This window comes from Lasiodiplodia theobromae (assembly GCF_012971845.1).
Source record: "Lasiodiplodia theobromae strain AM2As chromosome Unknown scaffold_20, whole genome shotgun sequence".
NCBI classification, from domain to species: domain Eukaryota; kingdom Fungi; phylum Ascomycota; class Dothideomycetes; order Botryosphaeriales; family Botryosphaeriaceae; genus Lasiodiplodia; species Lasiodiplodia theobromae.
This window is the reverse complement of record NW_023336409.1, coordinates 748,041-770,198: the sequence shown is the minus strand read 5'-3', so window position 1 is coordinate 770,198 and position 22,158 is coordinate 748,041. Positions and strand designations below refer to the sequence as shown.

At 55.9% G+C, this 22,158-nt stretch overlaps 9 protein-coding genes across 9 annotated transcripts; 4 read left to right on the top strand and 5 right to left on the bottom strand.

Annotated features, from left to right (window-relative positions):
- Positions 1–613: 613 nt before the first annotated feature.
- Positions 614–2,184, bottom strand: LTHEOB_7016 (CFEM domain-containing protein; the record flags this gene model as incomplete). The annotated part of the gene is made up of 4 exons (XM_035516336.1): positions 614–1,566; positions 1,619–1,840; positions 1,894–2,032; positions 2,083–2,184. 4 exons carry the CDS (start codon positions 2,182–2,184, stop codon positions 614–616), a joined length of 1,416 nt encoding a protein of 471 aa, XP_035371983.1.
- A 987-nt stretch (positions 2,185–3,171) lies between these two features.
- LTHEOB_7015 (Glucose-methanol-choline oxidoreductase) lies at positions 3,172–5,267 on the top strand (the record flags this gene model as incomplete). The annotated part of the gene is made up of 2 exons (XM_035516335.1): positions 3,172–3,236; positions 3,296–5,267. The coding sequence occupies 2 exons, from the start codon at positions 3,172–3,174 to the stop codon at positions 5,265–5,267; spliced, it is 2,037 nt and encodes a 678-aa protein (XP_035371982.1).
- A 2,192-nt stretch (positions 5,268–7,459) lies between these two features.
- Positions 7,460–8,886, bottom strand: LTHEOB_7014 (uncharacterized protein; the record flags this gene model as incomplete). Its single annotated transcript, XM_035516334.1, has 3 exons — positions 7,460–7,712; positions 7,780–7,870; positions 7,944–8,886. The coding sequence occupies 3 exons, from the start codon at positions 8,884–8,886 to the stop codon at positions 7,460–7,462; spliced, it is 1,287 nt and encodes a 428-aa protein (XP_035371981.1).
- Positions 8,887–10,334: 1,448 nt separating this feature from the next.
- Positions 10,335–11,150, bottom strand: LTHEOB_7013 (Oxidoreductase; the record flags this gene model as incomplete). The annotated part of the gene is made up of 1 exon (XM_035516333.1): positions 10,335–11,150. The coding sequence occupies one exon, from the start codon at positions 11,148–11,150 to the stop codon at positions 10,335–10,337; it is 816 nt and encodes a 271-aa protein (XP_035371980.1).
- A 313-nt stretch (positions 11,151–11,463) lies between these two features.
- LTHEOB_7012 (putative dihydroxy-acid dehydratase) lies at positions 11,464–13,459 on the top strand (the record flags this gene model as incomplete). Its single annotated transcript, XM_035516332.1, has 3 exons — positions 11,464–11,890; positions 11,968–12,179; positions 12,248–13,459. 3 exons carry the CDS (start codon positions 11,464–11,466, stop codon positions 13,457–13,459), a joined length of 1,851 nt encoding a protein of 616 aa, XP_035371979.1.
- A 70-nt stretch (positions 13,460–13,529) lies between these two features.
- Positions 13,530–15,755, bottom strand: LTHEOB_7011 (uncharacterized protein; the record flags this gene model as incomplete). Its single annotated transcript, XM_035516331.1, has 5 exons — positions 13,530–13,565; positions 13,723–14,427; positions 14,483–15,485; positions 15,615–15,631; positions 15,681–15,755. 5 exons carry the CDS (start codon positions 15,753–15,755, stop codon positions 13,530–13,532), a joined length of 1,836 nt encoding a protein of 611 aa, XP_035371978.1.
- Positions 15,756–16,665: 910 nt separating this feature from the next.
- On the bottom strand, positions 16,666–18,240 carry LTHEOB_7010 (MFS transporter; the record flags this gene model as incomplete). The annotated part of the gene is made up of 4 exons (XM_035516330.1): positions 16,666–17,010; positions 17,064–17,382; positions 17,430–18,050; positions 18,104–18,240. The coding sequence occupies 4 exons, from the start codon at positions 18,238–18,240 to the stop codon at positions 16,666–16,668; spliced, it is 1,422 nt and encodes a 473-aa protein (XP_035371977.1).
- Positions 18,241–18,474: 234 nt separating this feature from the next.
- Positions 18,475–19,419, top strand: LTHEOB_7009 (uncharacterized protein; the record flags this gene model as incomplete). Its single annotated transcript, XM_035516328.1, has 1 exon — positions 18,475–19,419. One exon carries the CDS (start codon positions 18,475–18,477, stop codon positions 19,417–19,419), a length of 945 nt encoding a protein of 314 aa, XP_035371976.1.
- A 949-nt stretch (positions 19,420–20,368) lies between these two features.
- Positions 20,369–22,120, top strand: LTHEOB_7008 (Heterokaryon incompatibility protein; the record flags this gene model as incomplete). The annotated part of the gene is made up of 1 exon (XM_035516327.1): positions 20,369–22,120. One exon carries the CDS (start codon positions 20,369–20,371, stop codon positions 22,118–22,120), a length of 1,752 nt encoding a protein of 583 aa, XP_035371975.1.
- Positions 22,121–22,158: the final 38 nt, after the last annotated feature.

Sequence of the window (22,158 nt, the reverse complement as noted above, 5' to 3'; positions counted from 1 at the left end):
AGGGAAGGAGCTGCACGGTGCTCTCCGTCGACAGGGGCGCCCGAGAGCGTTCGCCGTCTTCGAGACCGCTGCCACTGACGCCAAAGCCCCCACATCCGCACCAACACGGGCTCAACTTTCTTCCCCTCTGCTGACGCGGTACGTGTGTCGTCGGAGATCGTGCCCCCATTTTTCGATTCGAGAAGGCCAGCCCCGGCCCACTGCGCTGCTTAATACGACCGCTATAGCTCCTCTTCGAGGAAACCGCCCCGTTAAGCTCTAGATTGTCGAATCTTGCCATGATTGAGGCTAATCTGACGCCCGATTGCCGGATTCATGCGTTAGCCCTGTAGAAATTGTGGCTAAACCTTGTGACTGGTTGCCTGAAACGGTGGCGGTGAAAGTGGGACGACGATGACGATAAGAAGTGGTATCATTTCGAAGACTATCATTTCGAAGTTTGGTAAACGAGTGCTACAAGAAGGCAAAAAAAAAAATTGGCCCAAGTCCGACTGAAGGTGAAGCGAAAGTACGCGGCCTCGGGGAACTGTAGAAGGGTATCCAAGAACGATTACAACGACGCTATGCCCAAACCAAGATAAAACACCCAATGCCGTTTAGAAACTTTTTTCGTTTACACGTGCTCCTTGCTCCCCGGCCCGTGTCCCATCGTCCAGCTATCCGGTCGATTCTGCAGCTGTCCCTCAGTTGAAGAAATCTGCACCGTGCTAGTTTGCATAATCCATGACGACTTCTGCTCTGTGTGCGTTGACTCGTTGGCCGAGATGGCACGAGCACTGTTCGTCTCGACGTCCACAAGTGGCACGAAGTCGCCTTCGTCTCCGTTCTTGGGCTTGGTCGAAACCGTCGTGGCCGTCTTGTTCGTCGCCGTGCCGGCCGAGGCCGAGAAGTTGGAGCTCGCGTTGGTCGACTTCTTGGTTCCACCCATGGTCGACTTGATCTTGGGCCAGGCCTTGGCAAAGACGAAGCGGTGGGCAGGCATGCATCCGCAGAGAATCGAGACGTACACCTCAATCAAACTCCAGTAGCCGGCCTCGACGTAGTCCCAGGTGATGTTCTGCGAGTTGGCGAAGTGCACGAGAGAGTACAGACGGATGGCCGAGGTGAAGATGACGAAGATACCGACCGAAAACATGGCCATGACCATCATCTTCTTCTTCAGGTCCATGTTGAGGTTGGCCAAATGCTTGAGCGGGAGAACCATGACGACCGTGTCCAGAGCAATGTTGACCGCCGCCGCCACGTAACCCTGAATGTGAATGTTGTTGCAGTGACCCTCGTGGAGCCCGTCCCACTGGTTCCAGGCGTGGCTGACGGGCCAGCACTGCAAAGCCGTGACGATTCCGAAAACGACGGTGTAAACGACAGCGAAGGCCATGACGATCCAGATGAGGGTACGGAACTCCTTGGCCGGGAAGACGCGGAGGTAGAAGAACAAGATGGAGATCTTGGACACACCGAGGGCGACGACGTAGAAGATCTCTCCGAAGTAGTAGTAGTACAGCACGTTAGTGATCTGGTACGGCTGCAGCGTCCACATGTCCTTGCCCATTCCGTTCTGAACCACTGCTTGTCGTTAGTCTGTGGCCATTGACTCGTCCAAGTCTTGACTACTTACGGACTGGGGCGAAGACGGCAGGAGGGATGGCAAGAAGCACGACAAGGCCCATGGTAGCATCATCCCAAGAAATCTGGCGACCGCCCTTGCCCAGACTGGCCGCCATTCTCAGGAGGTAGGCAACACCAGCGAGAACCATGCCGGTGATACCGATGGCAGTGAAGGTAGAGCCACTGTCACGGATCGGGGCACCGCAGCCGTTCATGGAAACATTCTTAGTCTCTGTGTCTCGAGTCAGTACACGGACTGAAGGAGGGCTGCAGTCTTCTTCTTACTCAGAAGTTCGGCGACGGTGCAAGTCTGCATGGCACAGAGTCCAACCTTGGCGTTCAACTCATCGTTGCTGCACATGCATGCCGAGGTAAGGTTGGTGGCACATGTCGACTTGGGAAGCTCTTTGGTGAAGCATGTCAACTGCGACCGGGTCAGAAAGCACGTCTATCTCCGGGGCGCATGACACTTACGGAGCATTTGGGCATCTCAGCCGCCAACGCCAGCAAAGCAGACTGGGCATGCACGGAAGCGATGAAAGAGGCCAACAAGGCCAACACGGTCCATAATCTCATGATGGCGTACGATGGTGGAGTCGAAACGAAGGAAGCGGGGTCAGAAAGGGAAGGAATGGAGCGGACTGGCGCTTCGTCTCTCGTCCGGTGAGCCGAGGATTATAACGCAGCGGGCGGCGACTTCCAAGAGTTCTTCGAAGATTAGACGACCGCACACGCCAGGGATGAAATCGGATTTGATACGTGAGGGGACTGTGCCGCCATTCATCCCGAGTCATCACGCGAGTGCTAAGATGACCCAAGACTGGGTAAAAGATGGACGGCATTCGTAAAGGCTTCCATGGGTGGGGAGACGGGGCCGCTTCCAGACGGTTGGCGAGTCCACAGCGGGGGGGATGTGCAGGAGCGCTGGAATCAAGGCGAGCAGACAGCAGGCCGTGCCTGGATGTGCGCATGGTGGCCGGTCCGAATGACTAGTGACGGTGAGGGCGAGTCGTGGTGGCAGTCCGAGCCGAACTTCTTCCCGTGGCGTGGGCGCCCCTGCCGCGCCGTTGCAACGGTTGGCCCCTGCATCCGCGCACACCCCCGCGCAAATATGAGACATGCTGCTCCCCGCAGCACGACCAACGCCATGGTCCAAAACAGTATGTCGTCCGGCCTCCCTTATCTGCAACCAGCAACCGGTGGGGCGGCAGCTTGTACCGATCTGGTGTCGTAATTTGCAGATCGAAAATGGTCGTACGGGCTGCTCGTGCGCGCGCCTACGCCTCCTAAAGCCTTCCCGCAACTTACACCAGCGCCGCTGATGATCTCAATCACCATCGCCTGCCCCTAGCGGTCCGGCTCGTGATGTTTCCACCACTTCCGACGGGCTGTGCGCGTAGCCTGCAGCCTTCTCAGTCCGTATAAAAGACCAATGCTGAGGCCTGTCTTGGCTCATCACAGTTCCAAGTCACTCTTTCACTAACCAGGGACTACCACTTCTCTCACCCTTTGTCATTCGTTCTTTAGACTTGGGTCCCGGGCTATTGCCTTAATACTGCCAAGATGATTGTGATGAAAGCTTTCACCGTTCTCTCTCTTGTGAGCTCTTTCGCCTCTGCGCGCATCATGTAAGCTGCCTGACTCTGCCTTAATTGCCTGTGCTATTGATCGCTGACATTGACCACAGTGATGGTGCTCAGCACACGCCCTTCCGCGGCGCGAATGTGAAGCGTGCCGCAGACAGCTCGGCTTCCTCGACCACGCTCGAGGACTACGACTATGTCGTTGTCGGCTCCGGTCCCGGTGGTGCTCCCCTTGCCGCCAGGCTTGCCCTCGCCGGCCACAGCGTCCTCCTCGTCGAGGCCGGTGGTGACGAGACCAACAGCACCCAGTACAACGTCCCTGCGTTGCACTCGGTCGCTGCCGAGTGGGAGCCCATGAGGTGGGACTACTTCGTCAAGCACTTCGACGACGTCGAGGAGCAGAAGAGGGACACCAAACTCACCTACACGCTGCCCAACGGCGAGCGCTACACTGGTCCCAACCCGCCCGAGGGTGCCGAGCCTCTCGGTGTCCTCTACCCGCGTGTCGGCTCTCTGGGTGGTTGCTCTGCCCACAATGCCCTGGTCACCATCTACCCGCACGAGAGTGACTGGCAGTACATCTGCGACATCACCGGCGATGACAGCTGGTCGCCCGCCAACATGCGCGAGTACTTCAAGCGCATTGAGAGGTCGCGCTACCTGCCCAACTCCATCTCGGGCCACGGCTTCAGCGGCTGGCTCGAGACTTCGCTCACCGAGCTCACCCTGATCGCCCAGGACTTCAAGGTCATCTCCCTTGTCCTGGCCGCCGCCGCCGCTCTCGGCCAGAACCTGCTGCAGTCGGTCATCACCACCGTCACCGGCCTTGCCCACACCCTCCTGCTGGACCCCAACACGGATGCACCCGGCCGCGACTCGGCTGAGGGCATGTGGCAGGTGCCCCTCGCCATGAAGATCCCCGAGTACAAGCGTGCCGGCCCCGTCGACCTTCTGCACGAGGTCCTCAGCGCCACCAACGATGATGGCAGCGAGAAGTACAAGCTCGACATCCAGCTCAACACGCTCGTCACCAAGGTCACCTTCGAGACCGGCTCCGACGGCACCCCCAAGGCCACCGGCGTTGAGTTCCTCACCGGCCAGTCCCTCTACGGCGCCGACCCCCGCCGCCAGACCGGCGAGGCCACCGGCAAGGGCACCAAGGGCTCCGTCAAGGCCAACAAGGAGGTCATCCTGTCCGCTGGTACTTTCAACACTCCCCAGATCCTGAAGCTTTCCGGTGTCGGTCCCCGCGAGGAGCTCGAGCAGTTCGGCATCGACGTCGTCGCTGAGCTCCCCGGTGTCGGTACCAACATGCAGGACCGTTACGAAATCCCCGTCGTCGGCGAGGCCCCCACCAAGATCTCGCTCGTCAAGGACTGCACTTTCCTCGAGGGTGACTCGGACCCCTGCCTTGAGAAGTGGGAGAACCTCCCCGTCGAGAAGGGTGTCTACGCTACCAACGGTGTCGCTCTGGCCATCACCAAGAAGGCTTCCAACACGGAGAACAACAACGCCGACCTCTTCATCGCCGGCTGGCCCGCCTACTTCAACGGCTACTACCCCGACTTCTTCAAGAACGCCACCGCCGGCGCCAACGCCTGGACCTGGCTCACGCTCAAGGCCCACACCCGCAACAACGCCGGCACCGTCACCCTCCGCAGCGCCGACCCCCAGGACATGCCCGAGATCAACATGCGCAACTTCGCCGTCGGCGGTGACGAGGATCTCGACGCGCTCGTCGAGGGTATGAAGTACGGCCGCCAGGTCTTCCAGGACCTCATCCCGCTCGACGGCAAGTTCACCGAGGTCTGGCCCGGCGAGTCGGTCCAGACCGACGAGGAGTGGAAGGAGTTCGCCAAGTACGAGTCGTGGGGCCACCACGCCTCCTGCACTTGCCCCATCGGTGCCGACGACGACGAGAACGCTGTCCTCGACACCAACTTCAAGGTCCGTGGCGTCACCAACCTCCGTGTCGTCGACGCTTCCGTCTTCCCCAAGATTCCCGGTACCTACATTGCCGTCCCCATCTACATGATCTCCGAGAAGGCCTCGGATGTCATCCTTGCTGATGCGTAAATGGTGTGATGGGTGGAGTGGAAAGGGAAGGATGTTGGGCATGTGAGATGTGCTGGATATGCGGGATGAATTGAAACCGTTGGGCGGTGGAAGGCTTGGGAGCTGGCTGTCTTCGAAAGCTTTTGTACATATTGTTTTAGTAGTTGAGTCCTAATCCTAATCACAGCCAGTGAACATGGAATACTGTCTTGACTACCATGATATGTGACTTGTAAATTTGCAGTGAGACACTGAGCAGAGACGAAGACAACACAACCAACAACACCAACACGACTTGACATCACGAACCACTTTGTGCCAAACTCGCCCCCAGAAACCCACAAACATCAGTATCCCAACCCTTGCCTCTGCACCTCCGATCATCCTTCCCGCAGCGGGAACGACTTTCATCATCGCACGATCCGACGCACCCATGTCACCACCCTACGCAATCATGCGGCCTTTTTCCCTACCTTAGCATTACAATCAGCACTCCCTTCATCGCCAATCACCCCACTCTCGAACCTTCAGCGAAAATCCCGATCACTCATCAAGGGTCTCGATCAGCCATCATTCCTTCTGCAGCCCGAAAGCAGGCAGATCATATGTTTCAGCGTGAATCATAACCAGGGCGATCCAGCGCCGCAGGATCGGAGTTGGCAAAGAGCAGCAGCGGCATTGCGCAGGAACTAGGATGGCAAGGAGCAGCAGGAATGCACCGTGCCGCAAGGTCCCGCCGCACCGCGAGTAAGTGAAAGGAACAGCAAAGTTCCGCGCCAAGCGCTCGCGCGCAGCGCCCAGCACCGCATGGACGCCGCATCCGCAATCCGCCTTGAGGCAGGCTTGATGACTCAGTTCAGGCAAGCCCTTGAGTCAGTGCAGGACTGGCAATCGCTATGTGCCATTCACGAAATGAGGGTTTGGCGCGCGATGACGAATGACGCGTTGCCGAATGAGGATCACGTCGAGCATCAGGGAAAGCGATGTGCTGCAGATGCAGCCCGTATCGTATGCACGACGCGGCCCATTGCTCCACTATTGGGTTAAGAATTTCAATAGTGGAAGACCGTGTGTTGGGCAACGACCCGAGGTCCCCATTGCTGACCGTAAGTTCTGATTACATATCGTAGGCGCGCTCCGTCTCTCGCCGTGCGCATTTTTTTCTGGTGGCGCAGTTTTGGGACTAGAGAGCATTGTTGTTGATGCGTTGTGTGCCTGGTGCCTGAACCGGGATAATCGGGATGTGGATACGAGCCATGTCGATCATTTTTCTGGAAAAAACCAGGGTCCTGCCTGCGGGTGGAGCGGCGCCCGCGGAGCCCCGGCTTTGGGCTTCCGGCGGCCCCCAAGAGGATGTAGCGTTGGGTTATAGGAGGAAGGGGGCGAAGGAGTTAACCGAAATCCTTAAACAACTCACCCAAGAAAAAAAAAAGTGGTCTGAGGTAAACTCGAGCAAATGGTTCCCCGGACGTAGTGTGCAGGTTTTAACTCCGCCGCCGGTCAGACAGGAGGTGAAACTATCGATTTTCTGTGTGTGCGTCTGTGGAGTGCGCGCCGTGCAGCGAAAGGGGAGGCGATACACCATGTTCTGGGCCGGGGTCCGGGTAGGGCCAGCCAAGCGAGGTGGATCTCGACGAACGAACTTATGATGTGCACAGGTTTTTTTGGGGGTGCTCGGGCGAAAATCGATATCTATCCGAGCGGAGGGGGAGAAGGAAGAAAAAGCAGTGCTGCTCGTCTCCATGCGATGGGTGTTATGTCTCAGCCTTGTTGTTATTGTGCGACCGCCCGGTGCGCCGTGGCAGTTCGGCGCTGCAGAGAGAACCCTACGGATGATCCGCATCTCGTTTGACGCTTAGTCAGTGTCTCGGGCGAAGGGATGCTTGCTCTTGAAGATGAATGCTTGTCTATACATCTGCAAGAGCGGGATGCGAATACGGGAGCGACCCGAGCCGGGTGTGGGGTTGACCCGCGCACCAGCCAGCTTTCACTATAGTTCTACAAGGCTGATATTGATATAAAACCCTCTCTATAAGGCTTGAGCCACGTAGGCGAAAGTTCGCTGGAATTCTGGAAGCCGATGCGTCGCTTGCGGCTTTAAATCGCAACATCCATCTATCACGACACCCCTTTCACGTTCTCTCCACTCGTGTTCTCACATGTGTAGTTTGGCATGGCAACGGTGACTAATATTATCTGCCTTCAAGACTAAACTAAACGTCCAGACCATGTTCGATTTCCCCCTCAATCTCCTGCCCAGGAACCGGTGCAAGCAGCCCCTTCGCCTTCATGTAGCCTCTCTTGATGCTGCGAAACTTTTCGACGCGTCTCGAGAAGTGTCTACCGTTGGCATAGGGGCTTGTTGAAATAGTTGGCGCCGCTTGACCGACTACCACTTGCCAGCACCAGGGCTCGCCATCAAACGGGTCGGTAGGCTCCGCAGTTCGATAAATGAAGCCACTATCACTATCGTCTCGCGTCAGCATGAAGTTCTACTGGAAAGCCAGAAAAAAGCTCGAAAGGCAGGCCTTACCTTGAGACACCAGGGATTCTCCTAGAGGGGCTCATGTCGACGGCCATGTCGAAGGTGGTTTCGAGGGACTCCTTGACGATGGTGTTGCGATCTGGAACGTGGAGCGATGTCAGAAAGCTGCACTGGAGTTTCTTAAGGGATAACATAATCAACCGGACACTTACGTATATCGCTCATCATGCGCCACACGCCGTCCATGTTATTACACACCTCCATGAGGCTGTTTCCCAGGCGCCAGTACTTCTGCATCCTGTCGATGCAGCACCACGCCAGCTCCACATCATCCTGGCGGCCCAGAAGACGCACGGTTCCCTTGAATTTCATCTCCTCCAAAGCACGGATGAACGGGAGAAACACATTTACCATCTTCAGGCGGTCGTTGTGACTAAGCCCTATTTCCTCAAGTTCGACCTGGTATAAGATGATGTCAGGGTGAACCGACCGGAGGAAAGAAAAGTCGCAGGCCTGGATTGGCGACTGCGGCTTCGAGGCGGAGAATCGCAGAGTCACAGCATGCCACAGCCGCGACATAAACTCTTTCCGCACACCAGGCACGCAGCGGAGAGCACTCTTTCGGATTGCGCTCAAATATGGCTCTTGCTGTCGGCGAGCTTTCTCTCTCCGAAGAGCCTCGTGGGCCGTGAGTGTATCGTCGTCATCGCTGCTCGTGCATCTGGTCATCAGGATGTTCGGCTCGACGAACTCCGATTGCGGGAGGATCTCGGCAAGGAAAGCATCGTAGATTCGGTTTCTGATCTCCCCGGGGATGCGCGTGAGGAAATTAGAAGACTGGTGGTTTTGTTCGACGTGGACATGGTCCATTTCGGTGTCCTCGTCTTCTGCCATCACCTTACTTCTCTTCAGGCTGGGGGAGAGGTCGTGAAGAGCGTCCTCGAATCTGCGCTTCTTTTTGGAGTCAGCATTGTAAATTCTGTTTGTCATTTCCCCAGGGAGGCAAACCAAAGACTGGCGGCCATGCTGGACATGGTCGACTTCATTAGCGTCGTCTTCTTCTTCCATCATCCTCATCCTCTTCAGGCTGGGCGAGAGATTGTCGATGTCGTCCTCAAACTTGCGCTTCATATTCATGTTGGAGTTGCCGCTCATGATGATGTGGAGGTAGGAATATGATTGAGAAGTGGGTCGTTGGTGAGGTGGGTGGTTGGTTTAGGAGTGAGCAGCGGGTCGGCGGTGTTGGTGTGCTGGAGGAAGGAAGGAACGAAGAGGTCCATTTTGTAGACAGGAGCAGTTAGTGAATGAAGCGCGGTTCCCATAACAACATGAGCCGGAGGGCCCACCTGCGTAGGGCGCAAGGTGATTGAAATGCATTTGACTCATATATAGTGATATAATTCCTTGATTGGCGAGTGTTATTCTTAAGATGGAGAAGGAAAATATATGCGCGAAGGACGATCCGTAGAATACTTGTCGACAGCCTTAATTATATAGCTCTTAACGAGCAACTAGCAAACAGCGAATATCAGGCAGAGAGAGCCGGATATCATAGATGTGAAAGACAGAAGACTGAAAGAAACAGCAAATACTCCCACCAATACGAGATATGCGGACCTGCGCTATGAACATATGTCAAACACTGCATGAGGAACTCATAAACATTGTTTATCATGACGCACCTTGACTAGGTGGGCGAAGCGATGGTCGTGTACAAGGCTCGTCCGCAAGTGGCCCGCACAGCACGGGAAGAAAGGCCTAAGGCATTTTTTTAGAGCAATCATCCAATGAAAAGGCTGTCTTCCCGGACTTCGTTTTTCTTGCATAGCTTGGCCTTTTCTTTTCCTGTGTGACGGAGGACGTCCGCAATCTGGGCGTTTTTGTTTGCGGAGTAACTCCGACATGGTACAAATATCGATCAAGCCCCATATTTTACAGAAACAAACAGATTTTCCAGAGACTAAATTCTCCTTGACACTCAACTTCGACATTGTTTTCGATCATGACAGTTGTTCACATAGGTTTGAGCTTGCACCTACCCTTTGTTCTCATGCCTTGGCGTTAATCGTTTCCAGTCCTCTTCAAATTTCGGCCCGATGTGCCAGAGACTCTAAAAGACACTTTTGTCTCCGAGTTGAAGGCTCTGAAATCGCTTGCATGTGTGCAAGACAATCGACTGATTGTTGGTGGTCCCTCAATCACAGATCCCATCGAGCGCAGCCAGGGGTTTCAGATTGCGCTTTTGAGCTTCCACAAGGACAAGCAGGCTCTGAGCGAGTACCAAGCGAGTAATGAACATCACAGGTGAGAAAGTATGGCTTTTACATATAATAAAGCAGTTCTCATTAGTCTACAGGGTTACCAGTACTTATCTCTGGCCCTTTAAGGAGGATCTGGTACGGTTTGACTTCGAAGTGGATGAAGGAGATGAATACATGTGCCGGTTTTGAGGTGTAAATAGTCGAATGGGTATTTGATTACTACTATTAGAGCCCAAGCGGATGGAATATCAAGAAGACCTGTCTTATTGCTTTCAAATTTGGGATTTATCATGCCTCCGTGAAATCTGACTGCACCTGAAATGCATACCCAAAGTAAACCTCCTAAGTACGACCCGTCGACGACGTAAAACCCCCATCAACAACAATCTTCTGACCCGTAATATACCTCGCCTCATCCGACACCAAAAACAACGCCGCATTCGCCACATCCCACGCATCCCCCATCCGCCCCATCGGCACCTGCCCCTCCCTCATCCGCCTAAACTCCTCCACCCCGCCCTCCTTCGGAAACCTCTCCGCCAAACTCTCCGTATACGGCGTATCCATCAACCCGGGCACAACCGTATTCAACCTCACCCCCTTCCCCGCATACACCACCGCCGTCGCCTTGACGAACTGCATCACGGCCGCCTTCGTCGCCGAATACGCCACCTGCGGCTTGCCGATATACCGCAGCCCGGCCACGCTCGCCACGCACACGACGGCCCCGCCGCCCGGCTGCGCCGCCATGACCGGCAGCACGTGATGGCACGCGAGGTACACGCTTTTCAGATTCACGTCGACCTGCGCGTCCCACGTCGCCTCGTCCATGGTGGCCGGGCAGCCGGGCTCGGAGCGCCCGACGTTGGCGACGAGGATGTCGATGCGGCCGTGCTGGGCGAGGCACGCCGCGACGAGGGCCTGGACGGAGGAGGAGGAAGTGGCGTCGGTGGGGACGACGGTGCATGTGCCGAGGCCTTCGCGGGCGATGGTTTCGCGCGTTTTGGTGGTTGAGGCGAGGGTGCGGTTGCCGCCGAAGATGTGGGCGCCTTGGCGGGCGAAGAGGACGGCGCAGGCGGCGCCGATGCCCCAGCCCTCAGAGCCGGGGGTCTGGCCGAGGCCGATTATGAGGGCGACTTTGTCTTTGAGGTTGTGCATTGTGGGGGGGAAGTGGTGGGAGAGGTAGTGAGTCAGGGAAAGGCGAGAATTTGCGTTGGATTGTTCGGATAGTAGTCTGGCCGCACTATTCTTTCTTCTGGACTTATATTGCTCTAGACGAAACCGGGGAAATCAGCGAGATGGAGGGGGATTGTGGGGTGGACCGGGGGTGTGGGGGTATTCCGTTGCAGGCGGAGATAGTCCGTCCTGACGCTGTCTTCTTAATTACCAGGCCCTCTTCTGAATTATCAGCTCTGTCATTTGCTGCTTTTGTTTGAATTTATTTCTCATTCTCGACCCCACAGTTGCAAAGATGAGCCAGTCTGAAAGCAAAGAGGCCAACCAGCAGAACTCAGATTACGATCTGTCTAAGCCTCTGGACTCGAAAGTTGGTCTGCGCCAGGGCTTAACATCATACGGCGATCCTCACTTTTCTCTTTTCCTCCGCAAAGTTTTCATCAAAGCCCTCGGGTACAGTGAGGATGCTCTGTCTCGGCCCATCGTTGGCATCGTCAACACATACTCCAGCTTCAACCCCTGCCATGCCAACATCCCACAACTGATCGAGGCCGCCAAGAGAGGCGTCCAACTAAACGGCGGACTGGCAATCGATTTTCCAACCATCAGCCTCCACGAATCGTTCTCGTCGCCCACGAGCATGTTCTTGCGGAACCTGATGAGCATGGACACTGAAGAAATGATCCGAGCACAACCGGTAGATTCGGTGATTCTGATTGGAGGTATGTAGCTCTCATGTCTACAAAGACCCTGGCGTAGAACACTGTTCAACAGAAGGTCACTGACCGCAAAACCATAGGCTGCGACAAGACGACCCCAGCGCAACTAATGGGCGCCATCTCAGCAAACAAGCCCGTCATCCACCTCGTTACCGGCCCCATGATGCCCGGCAACCACCGCGGGACCCGCGTCGGCGCCTGCACCGACTGCCGCAACAACTGGGCCAAATTCCGCGCCGGCACCATCGACATCGAAGAAATCTCCGGCATAAACGAAGAGCTGGCCCCAACGGTAAGCCCGATCCCATCCAAGACTTCCCCACCCCAGCCTTACTCCAGCCGCTAACAAAGCTGTCGTAGGCCGGTACATGCGGCGTCATGGGCACCGCCAGCACAATGGCCTGCCTCCTCGCGGCCCTCGGCCTGATGCCGCTCAAAGGCGCCACCGCGCCCGCCGTCTCCGCCGCACGCCTCCGCATCGCCGAAGAAACGGGCGCGCACGCTGTCCGCCTCGCCACTTCCAACGCCCACCTCCGCCCGCAAACCCTCCTCACCCGCTCCTCCTTCCTCAACGCCATCACCGTCCTGCAGGCCATCGGCGGCTCGACCAACGCCATCGTCCACCTCCTCGCCATCGCAAACCGACACCCCCTCCTCGCCTCCTCCTCCAGCGACGACCCCATCACCCTCGCCACCATCGACGCCATCGGCCGCCGGACCCCTCTCCTCGTCGACCTCAAGCCCAGCGGCGACGGCTACATGACCGACTTCCACGACGCAGGCGGCATGCCCGCCCTCCTCCACACCCTCGCGCCGCTGCTCGACCTCTCCGCGCTGACCGTGACGGGCGCCACGCTCGGCGAGCTCCTCGCCCGCACCGCCTCCCCGTCCACCTTCCCCCTCCCCGGCACCCCAGCCGCCACCTGCATCCGCCCCCTCAGCCACCCCCTCCACCCAGCCTCCTCCCTCGCCATCCTAACCGGCAACCTCGCGCCCCGCGGCGCCGTCCTCAAAGCCTCAGCCAGCAAGCTCCCCGCACTCCTCTCGCACCGCGGGCCCGCCCTCGTCTTCGCCGGCCCCGCGGACCTGGCAGCTCGCATCGACGACCCCGATCTGCCGGTGACGCCGGAAACCGTGCTGGTGCTGACGGGCGTGGGGCCGGTCGGCGCGCCGGGGATGCCGGAGGCAGGGCTGATTCCGATCCCGCGGAAGTTGGCGGAGAAGGGGGTGGTGGATATGCTGAGGATTTCGGATGGGAGGATGAGCGGGACGGCGGGGGGGACGGTGGTGTTGCATGTGGCGCCGGAGGCGGGGGAGGAGGGGTCGGTGTTGGGGGTGGTGAGGGATGGGGATGTGGTGGTGCTGGATGTGGAGAAGCGGGTGTTGAGGGTGGAGTTGACGGATGAGGAGATAGCGAGGAGGGTGGAGGAGAGGAGGGAGCGGTTGGAGGGGGAGAGGATGGCGAGGGAGAGGGAGAGGGGGTATAGGGGGTTGTATATGCGGTCGGTGAATCAGGCGGAGAAGGGGGCGGATTTTGATTTTTTGACGGCGAGGGGGCCGGGGGCGGCTTAGGAGAGGTATGGGATCGGGGTGATGAAGTCTTCGAACATGTCGAGCATGATGTTGTCCATGTCTATTGAGCTTAAGAATTCGTCTTGGTTGAATAACCCTGCGGCACCTGTAAGGCTGTCGAAGGTATCCATGCGCTGGTCGCCGATGTTGTTTGATGAAGTGGGAACCGAAGCTGAGGCGTCGAAACCTGCCAACGGAAGCGGCGGCAGTGCCTCCGCTGCAGCACTCGGGAGATGAGATAGCCCACCTGACTGTTCACTGACTTCTTCCGTGCGGATCTGGGAAGGCCGATACATAGACGCCTTCATAGTTCGGCGGATGATGACGGCAGAAATTTCTTCCAGAATGTCTCTGCTCCGCTTTGCTCCGGGCCAATGCTCGCCTGCTGCACTTAACATGCTGAGGCTAACACGAACATCGTTGATGAGGACGTCAAGCTCCGTGGTTCGGGCAATCTCTGCAACGTTCCAGATGCAATAGAACATGGTGATGATGCTCATGATGAGCGAATGGAAAGTGATCCAGTTGTGGACGAGGAGGTCTTTTTTGTAGAGCGTGTCGAAGAGCCGCAAGCAGCTGATGGCGCTATGGTGGCATTGTTTCAATGCATCGACGGATGGGGAGGGAATCGCTGGACTCGGTCTGAGCAATACCATGCGCAAGCTGTGGTATCTCAGCTTGCACATGAGTTCGATGTACGTCTCGTTGCCTTCCGAACGGGGAATGTCCGCGGCCCATTGGTCCAGTCGCCGAAGCATACTTTTTTGCCAGTCGTGGATGTCGATGATGTTCGGGTATGCGTAGCTTGGAGCGTCTCTCACAATGCTGTTTGCGACGTATTTTATCTCCGAGTTGAGCTTGGCCAACTCGAAAAGGTGTATAGAGTAAGTCATCTGTGATGGCGGCTCTGACTGGCGCCTGGAAAATTGGCACGATGCAAGGCTGTCGTCGCCGATATCCTGAGGAAGCTGAGATATATCGAATATAAGCAGCTGATCACGACTGACAAGGGTGGCTACTTACTCGGAGTTCGCATGCCTCGTCTCTTAGACCAATTGGCCTCCCCATCATGGTTGCGATGGTTCTGTCAAGAGAAAAGACCACCCAGAAGATCCTTGTCCGCATCTCCTGCTCGAGGAGTGAGATGCCGCTGAGTTCACGCTGCAAGCCTACGTCAATCAAAGCCGCGATGCATTGGTAGTTCAAATACCAGGCATTCAGCTTCATGGATGGGCAGTGCAAGGTGAATATCAAGAGAAGCAAGAGGCTTTGGATGCCGTTGATGGAGTTATCTATGCACATCTGATCGAAGTACTGCATAGCAAACGCACAGTAGCCTTCAGCGGGAAGCGATATCCTCAACCGCTGTGACAGAACAGTCGCAGCAATGGCCAGCACCATGTAGACCTGGAACATGCCGGTAGGGTCTGGAGAATCCGATTCATACATGTGGTCAAGAAATCTTGTGAAGGCGGGCCGATGCAGAATCGGATACTGAGTGTGAATGACGTCAAAATAAATGGCGCTGAGATGGACGGCTTGATCCCTGCTGGCAGCCACGGGACTGTTCGAGGCTTCCATCAGATCACGCACAAATTGGAGATCATGGGTCGCAGATTGCGTGCGCCTCAAAATCCGGGAGTTTCTCGTGGTTGAGCCCGGAAGCATCAGCTTGGCAAGCAGATGGCCGCTGGACGGGCCGATGTACTTGGGATCTTGGCTCGCAGCCAGGGAGACTAGGCCAATCTCATGGGAAAGTGCAGAATTTGGAGGACTGGACGGAGCCACCGCATCCGCGGATACAGGCTGATGGTGCGGAGTGGAATCGAGGCCCACAACAGCCGCGGGAGGACTCGCCGCGGGATGTTCCCGAGGTTCGGACGGAGGCCGCGCCGCTGACTCTTCGACCCCGCTGACTTCAGAAGGCTCGCCATTGGGCGGTCCTTGAGAGAGGTCGACGTCTGGGCATCTGGATTTGACAATCGACTCGAGCCAAGCTATGCGGGTCTGCAGGCGCGTCACATAGCTACAGCCGAGTCAGCGCAGTACAGTCAAAGGCAGGGGAGGTGCTAGCTACGCGCGAGGCATATCTTTATTTCGGACGCTGTCGCCATCGACGCATTCTGCAGATGCCTTTCTGCAGTTATTGCAACACGGAAAAGTGCCGTCGCACTGCAGCCGTCAGCTCGCGAATCAGAAGGACGGCATTGTAAGCACTTACACGGATCTTGCGACGCTGACAGCGGGAACACGCCAGCCCTCGGCGCGGATCGCGGCGCCGTAGATGATCAGACATGGTTGTGCGTGATGATGGGGGAATGAGGGAGAGGCGGGGAAAGTCCGCACGTTTTTAATTGTATAGCGGCAATCACGTGTGTGCGTGCGGAGAGACTCCGTACTAGCGTACGAATTGGGCAGTATTTACGACACATGCTAGAGGCCTGCATCTTCACAGCGGCAACAGCAAGTCTTACAATGGCTGAAGCACCAGACCCAGCGAAAAGGTTCCACGTTAAGTCATCCCGCACCTTCACCTTTGTCGAGACCATCCTCTGCAGCAACGGTGTCCCACCGGACGATGCCCGCATCATCGCACAAAACTTAGTCGCCGCCAACTTGCGCGGCATCGATGCGCACGGTATACCCTCATACATAGCCCGAGTCGGCGAAGCCGAAAACTTCGCCAACCGTGCACCGCTTGACCCCCGTCGTCGTCCAAATCGATGCCCACAACGGCTTCGGCTTCGTGGCGGGGCCCACCGTGCCATGCAAGAGGCCATCGAAATGGCACGCACGCTTAGCTTCGGCGTGTCCAGCGTCAAAAACTCGGACCATTTCGGCATGATGAGCCTGGTATTCACCAACTCCAGCTCGGCTCTGCCAGTCTGGGGCGGTCGCGAAGATCGAACCACTCACTCAAAAGGAGACAAGAGACTGGCATCATATATGTCGAAGCAGAGACCAAGGTTTTGAATGACGAGGCTACTAGAGCTGTGGTGGAGCCGGGTATATTAGAATGATTGGCCTTTATCTGAAATGCCAGTATTGTTTCTGTTTGCTACATACATGTTATCTCACAGATTAAAGTGATTCCAGATTATCATAGCATTCTGCTCCCCAAAACTCTGTCATCTCTTCGTCCAATTGCTCAAATGCATCTGCTAAACTATCTCATATCAAGTCCCCATGACAGAATATCTCCGCCATCAGATATCATATCTGTACGAAGGGTTCCCGTCCGCATCAGCACCCATGTCGATGCTACAATCGATTTCAGGCTTTCCATATCTCCTATCCCTCGACTTGTTCTCCAGATACAACAGCAGAGACATTGCTATAGCAGCTACCGCAGTAGTATATGTCAAGACGCTGGAAACAACGTTCCCCATGAAATACTGCGGCGCCTGATTCTTCGGGTAAATGTACGAGGCCGCTATGCCCACGGCATGACCAACGGCTATGACTACACCAACTCCGACGCCGCTTTTCGTATCGCCGCCAAACGTGCTGGGTATCCACGCAAGCACGATGGGATATGCCATATAGGTTCCCTGTCGGAAGTCAGTCAGTGCAGGCTATCAATGAAAGATGCGGGCGGGGCTACCACGATGGCAAGGAAGGCGCTCGCGTATCGGGCGCGATGTTCGTGCAACAGGCCGAGCAGGACGTATCCCGTGCCGGCGATGAACCCGCCAACAGCGACCGGTGCGCCCCTGAGGCGGGTACGGTCTGAGAGGTGTGCTGTGAGTAGGAGGCATATGTATGCTGAAGCGTACGCTGGGGCCGTCATCAGGTTGGCTTTGACGGATTCGTAGCCAAGCGTGGCGACAATGGTGGGGAGAAACACGGACATAACCGCCAAGGACAGCGACAAGCCTGAGTAGATGAAAGCAAAGAGGTATAGACGGTAGTCGAGAAAAGCACTGGAAATGGTCAGTGTAGTGTGCGCGCATTGGAACGGGGAGCGAACCCTTTGACCTGGCTGAGTTTGATGCCATCATCCTGATTCCTCACAAATCTCGTCCGGCGTTGTAGGATGATCTGGTACTCGTCTTCGCTAAACCAGTGCGACTTCCCAGCCTCCGGCCGCCCGGGCAAGATCCAAAACGTCAAGACGCCACAAAGGACCGTCGGCAGCCCCTCTATGATGAACACGGCTTGCCAGGATTCAATAAGCAGGCCATCTGCAGAACCCAGGCCGTATGCCACGAGACCGGAAACCACTCCACTCAGCGCGCTCATGCCAGCGTAGGCGGCGATGCGCAAAGAGAGCTCCGACTTGAGGTACCAGAAGCTCAAGTACAACGCACAGCCCGGCGCGAACGAAGCCTCGAACACGCCGAGGAAGAATCGGAGCGCGATCAACCCGGCCGCGTTCGTGCAGCTTGCTTGCAGCGTGCTCATGGCCCCCCATCCCACAAGGCACCCGGCTAGCCATGTCGATGGCGGAACGACCTTCAGCATCAGGCCACCGATGGTGCCGAAGAGGACGGTGCCGATGTAGAAAGTGGCCGATGCCCACTCGTATAGCGTAGGAGTAAGCTGAAGGTCTCGCTCCAGCCCGATTTCACGCACGTTGCCGAGGTTGCTCCTTTGCCGTTTATCAGCGATGTCCTGTTGGAGGTTCTCTGAGGTAGAGCAAACCTGTCCATGTACGATAACAGATACATGAGCATTACCCATGGCAGGATGACACAGTCGAGCTTGCGAACAAGCTTCTTTTCCTTCTCCACATCGTGGCCGACTGGTGTATTGGAGTTACCGTCGTCGACATTCTCCATGTGGAGCGCTGGGCTTTCTTTGCTCAAGGAAGTCATGACTAGTGCAAAAAGCAAATGCGGGGAAATGAGAAGACGAAAGTCCATCCAGGCTGGAATAAAAGAGGTACACCATGCGGGGCGAATCCGACCTTCCCCTCCTCTGCGGACTTAGTCCGCCGTTATTCCCTCACTATTTAGAGTGAGGGAAATAACGGGCACTGCTGAAACCAGGCACATGCATACATACATCCCACCATGGCGGGATACGCTTGGGCCGCCGCGCCCCCAAAACACCTGACACCATCCGTCTTCACCACCCTCCCCGCCTCCTTCCGCACCCTCGGCACCTCCGAGCACTCCACCAACCAGAAGCGCGGGCGGCCCCTCGACTCCTTCCTCGAAGGCCCCGTCGTGGCCGACGACAACAAGACGCTCTACCTCGCCGACATCCCGTACGGCCGCATCTTCGCCGTTGACCTGGCCACGCGCGCCTGGTCGCTCGTCGTGCAGTACGACGGCGAGCCGAACGGCCTGGCGTGGCACCGCCAGCGCAACCAGCTCATTGTCGCCGACTTCAAGCTCGGCATCCTCGGGATCGACCTGGAGACGCGCGAGGTCACGCCTATCATGCAGCGCTTCAACGGCGAGAGGCTGAAGGGGCCGAACGACGTCGTTGTCAGCGCGGACGGCGACATCTACTTTACGGACCAGGGAATGAGCGGCCTGCAGGACCCGATCGGGCGTGTGTACCGGCTGCAGCACGATGGCGGGCGCGTGGATGTGTTGCTGAGGAACTGTCCGTCGCCGAATGGGCTCGTGCTCGACGGGGCTGGGACGAGTCTGTTTGTGGCGATGACGCGCGATAATGCCGTTTGGCACGTGCCGCTGTACCCTGATGGCAGTGTCCAGCGCACGGGAAGGTTCGCGAGCTACTACGGTATAGGCGGGCCGGACGGCATGGCGACCGACGAAGAGGGAAACATTTTTGTTGCGCATTCCACGCTCGGAGCTGTGTTCGTGCACGACAAACATGGGAACCCTGTTGTCCGCATAGACACTACTGCAGTTGGAAACAGTGCTACGAACATGACTTGGGGTGGTATGCATCACATGACTCTTTTCATTGTCGAGAGCGAGAGCGGAACCATTCTTTGTGTTGAGTGGCATTGTAAAGGTCTCATGTATCCTCCGTGTAGATGATTAACTGCAATTGGGAATTAGCGTAGTCTTTAGGTGCTTTCAGGTTAGTTGAACCAATTAGATAACGAGTGAGGCGACGAGCTTGAGAATTAGTTGTACTAAGTAGCGGAACGCCCTTTATTGCTGGGTGTTTCTATCGGAGGCGGAGTAAAACACCTCTCGGGCGAACGATGGCCTAATCTTGGCGGAGAAAGTCAATACAAAAAGTTAAAAAGAAGACGCAGAGTCGTGTTAATCGGAGAAACTCATGTGAAGCACTGTTGAAGCCTAGAATCGTCATGAAAGAAGGCTAGCATGTGATGCATAATCATGCTCAGCCGCAAGGCTGAGTATCATGGTAAAGCATGTGAAAGAGGCTGCTTATGGGGCTGTGCAACCTTCCCACTCTACCTCACCGGGCGCTGAGCTGGGTTAGACTTGAATAACCACTCGGAGGCCTTTATTTCTTTCCCGGGCGTAATTGTACGCCATAAGTTCATCTATCTCGTATAGCGTGAGCACCACGAATCCAGCGTGTTCGAAGAATATTATCGTTACGAGAGCTGGATGAAGCTTTGCGTTTGAGAGGCTGTACTCTCCGTAAGGAACAAGACGCCAAACCGCAGGATTCTTAGTCTAAGTAAAAGTATATCCCCGCACTTTCTTTGAGGACCGGGTAGGATCCGCCACTGCTCACTAGTCACTCGATCCTAAGGCGGACCAATCTATAAAACCACGACGATCCAGCCTAAGCAATATTCCACCTCATTCCATACTTTTCTCGTTGCCTCTTTCAGGATTGCATCAAGCGACACTCCACAAGATGTCTCCTCCTAGACGTAGGAAATGTACCATTTCACTGGATTTATCTCCTCCTGAACTCTTTGACAATCTTCAGAGAGCTGCCGTCAGCGAATCTGATCCTATAGCACAGCTATTAGCACACCAGGCCTCTCTGCGCGCCCGGTTAATGGAAGAGACGAGTTCAATCAAAGAAGACGGAAGTGATTCCGAACCACAGTTTGAGTATCAACCGCTCTCACCTCCGTCGAAGACCATACGGATCATCAAGCTCTTGCCAGGAAGTCCATCGGATCCACTCGAGTGTGAACTGGAGCACAGTCCGATCGACTCAACAGACCGCTATGAGGCGATCTCTTACGTTTGGGGCGAAAAGAAAGATTTCGTGCGCCTTCTCTGCGAGGGAAAGAGTCTGAGAATTCCTCGGAGCCTGTACGACGCCCTTTTGCAGCTTCGATGTCCTTCCAAGCCCCGCAAACTATGGGCTGATGCAATCTGCATCAATCAAGACAAGGATTCGGAGAAAAACCACCAAGTTCCGCTGATGCGGACCATCTTCCGCCGCGCTGACAAAGTTCTCATCTGGCTCGGTCATGATGGTGCAGAGCTTGCGGAGTGTGCTTTTGGATTCGCCCGGCGCCTTTCCGACAAAACTTCCACAAAACTCCTTCCAGACACAAGTACCTGGCACTCATTCTCTGTGATGCTTATGCAACCATGGTTCTGGAGAATATGGTGTTTTCAGGAGATCGTGCTGGCCCGGAAGGCTGAAGTGATGTGGGGCGAAGCCAGAATCGACTGGGAACCTTTGGGACGGGTCGCAACGTGGATCGGAAGTACTGGGTACGATGTCATGCAAAATTTCCCATTCCATGGTGTCTACAATGCAAGTCTCATGTACACACTATCGCGCAGCCTCACCGGCGCGGATCCGGCATCCTTCCTCCACCTTTTGATGGTGACTCGGCGCTTCAAATGCACAAGGAGCGTGGATCGGATCTATGCGCTCTTGGGCATCAAAACTTCCGACACGGATCCTGATGAGGGAAACTTTTACATGGTTCCGGATTACGCGAAGGACAAAGAAGATGTGTACGAAGAGTTCGCCGTCAGAATCATGAACACTTCGCGAGACATGACTCTGCTCTCGGCAGTCCAACACGGCCCACATCTTAGCGAAAGCACCAAATCCTGGGTACCTCAATGGGACAAAAGTTACACGCGCACCGTCGTATCCGCCCATGCTCCAGGTATGAAATTCTCAGCCTCACGCCATCTGGAACAATCACCGCCATCATTCCACGACTCAACTTTGATCGTCCATGGACTTGAGGTCGACATTGTTGACCGCATTTCCGAAATGACGCCAGAAAGGCGTGTTCTCGCCTCTGAACATTGGCGGATCCAAGAGTTGTGGACCGCAATGGCCGCGCCGCTGCAATCGTATCCAAACAGACAAAGTCTTGCCGTCGCATTTTGCTGGGCGCTTACCGCGGGCAAGGACTGGCTTGGCAACTCCGTCCAGGATGAGGCGTCTCACCTCGCCGACTTTGCGGCATTTGTGCAACAGAACTTCGACTCTGAGATCAGAGAATTTCTGGAAATCCCCGACGTCCTTATACACGGGAGCGACAGCGGGAAAGGCGATGCTGGTCGGTATACGGAAGCCATGTACTACTGCTTCTGCCTGCGTCGTTTCTTCGTCACGAAGAATGGTTATATTGGGATCGGACCAGCCTGCATGCAAGAAGGCGACAAGGTCTGTGTGTTAAGCGGCGCAATTATCCCCTTCATTATCAGGCCGGATGGAGATCAGCACAAGTTGGTTGGAGAAGCGTATGTTCATGGAATCATGCGTGGTGAAGCATGTGAGAGACATGAAAATGAGTCGGTGGAGCTATCTACTTTTCGTTTGACTTAATTCTGTCAAGCAATATCATGACTACAAGCAAGTACTAA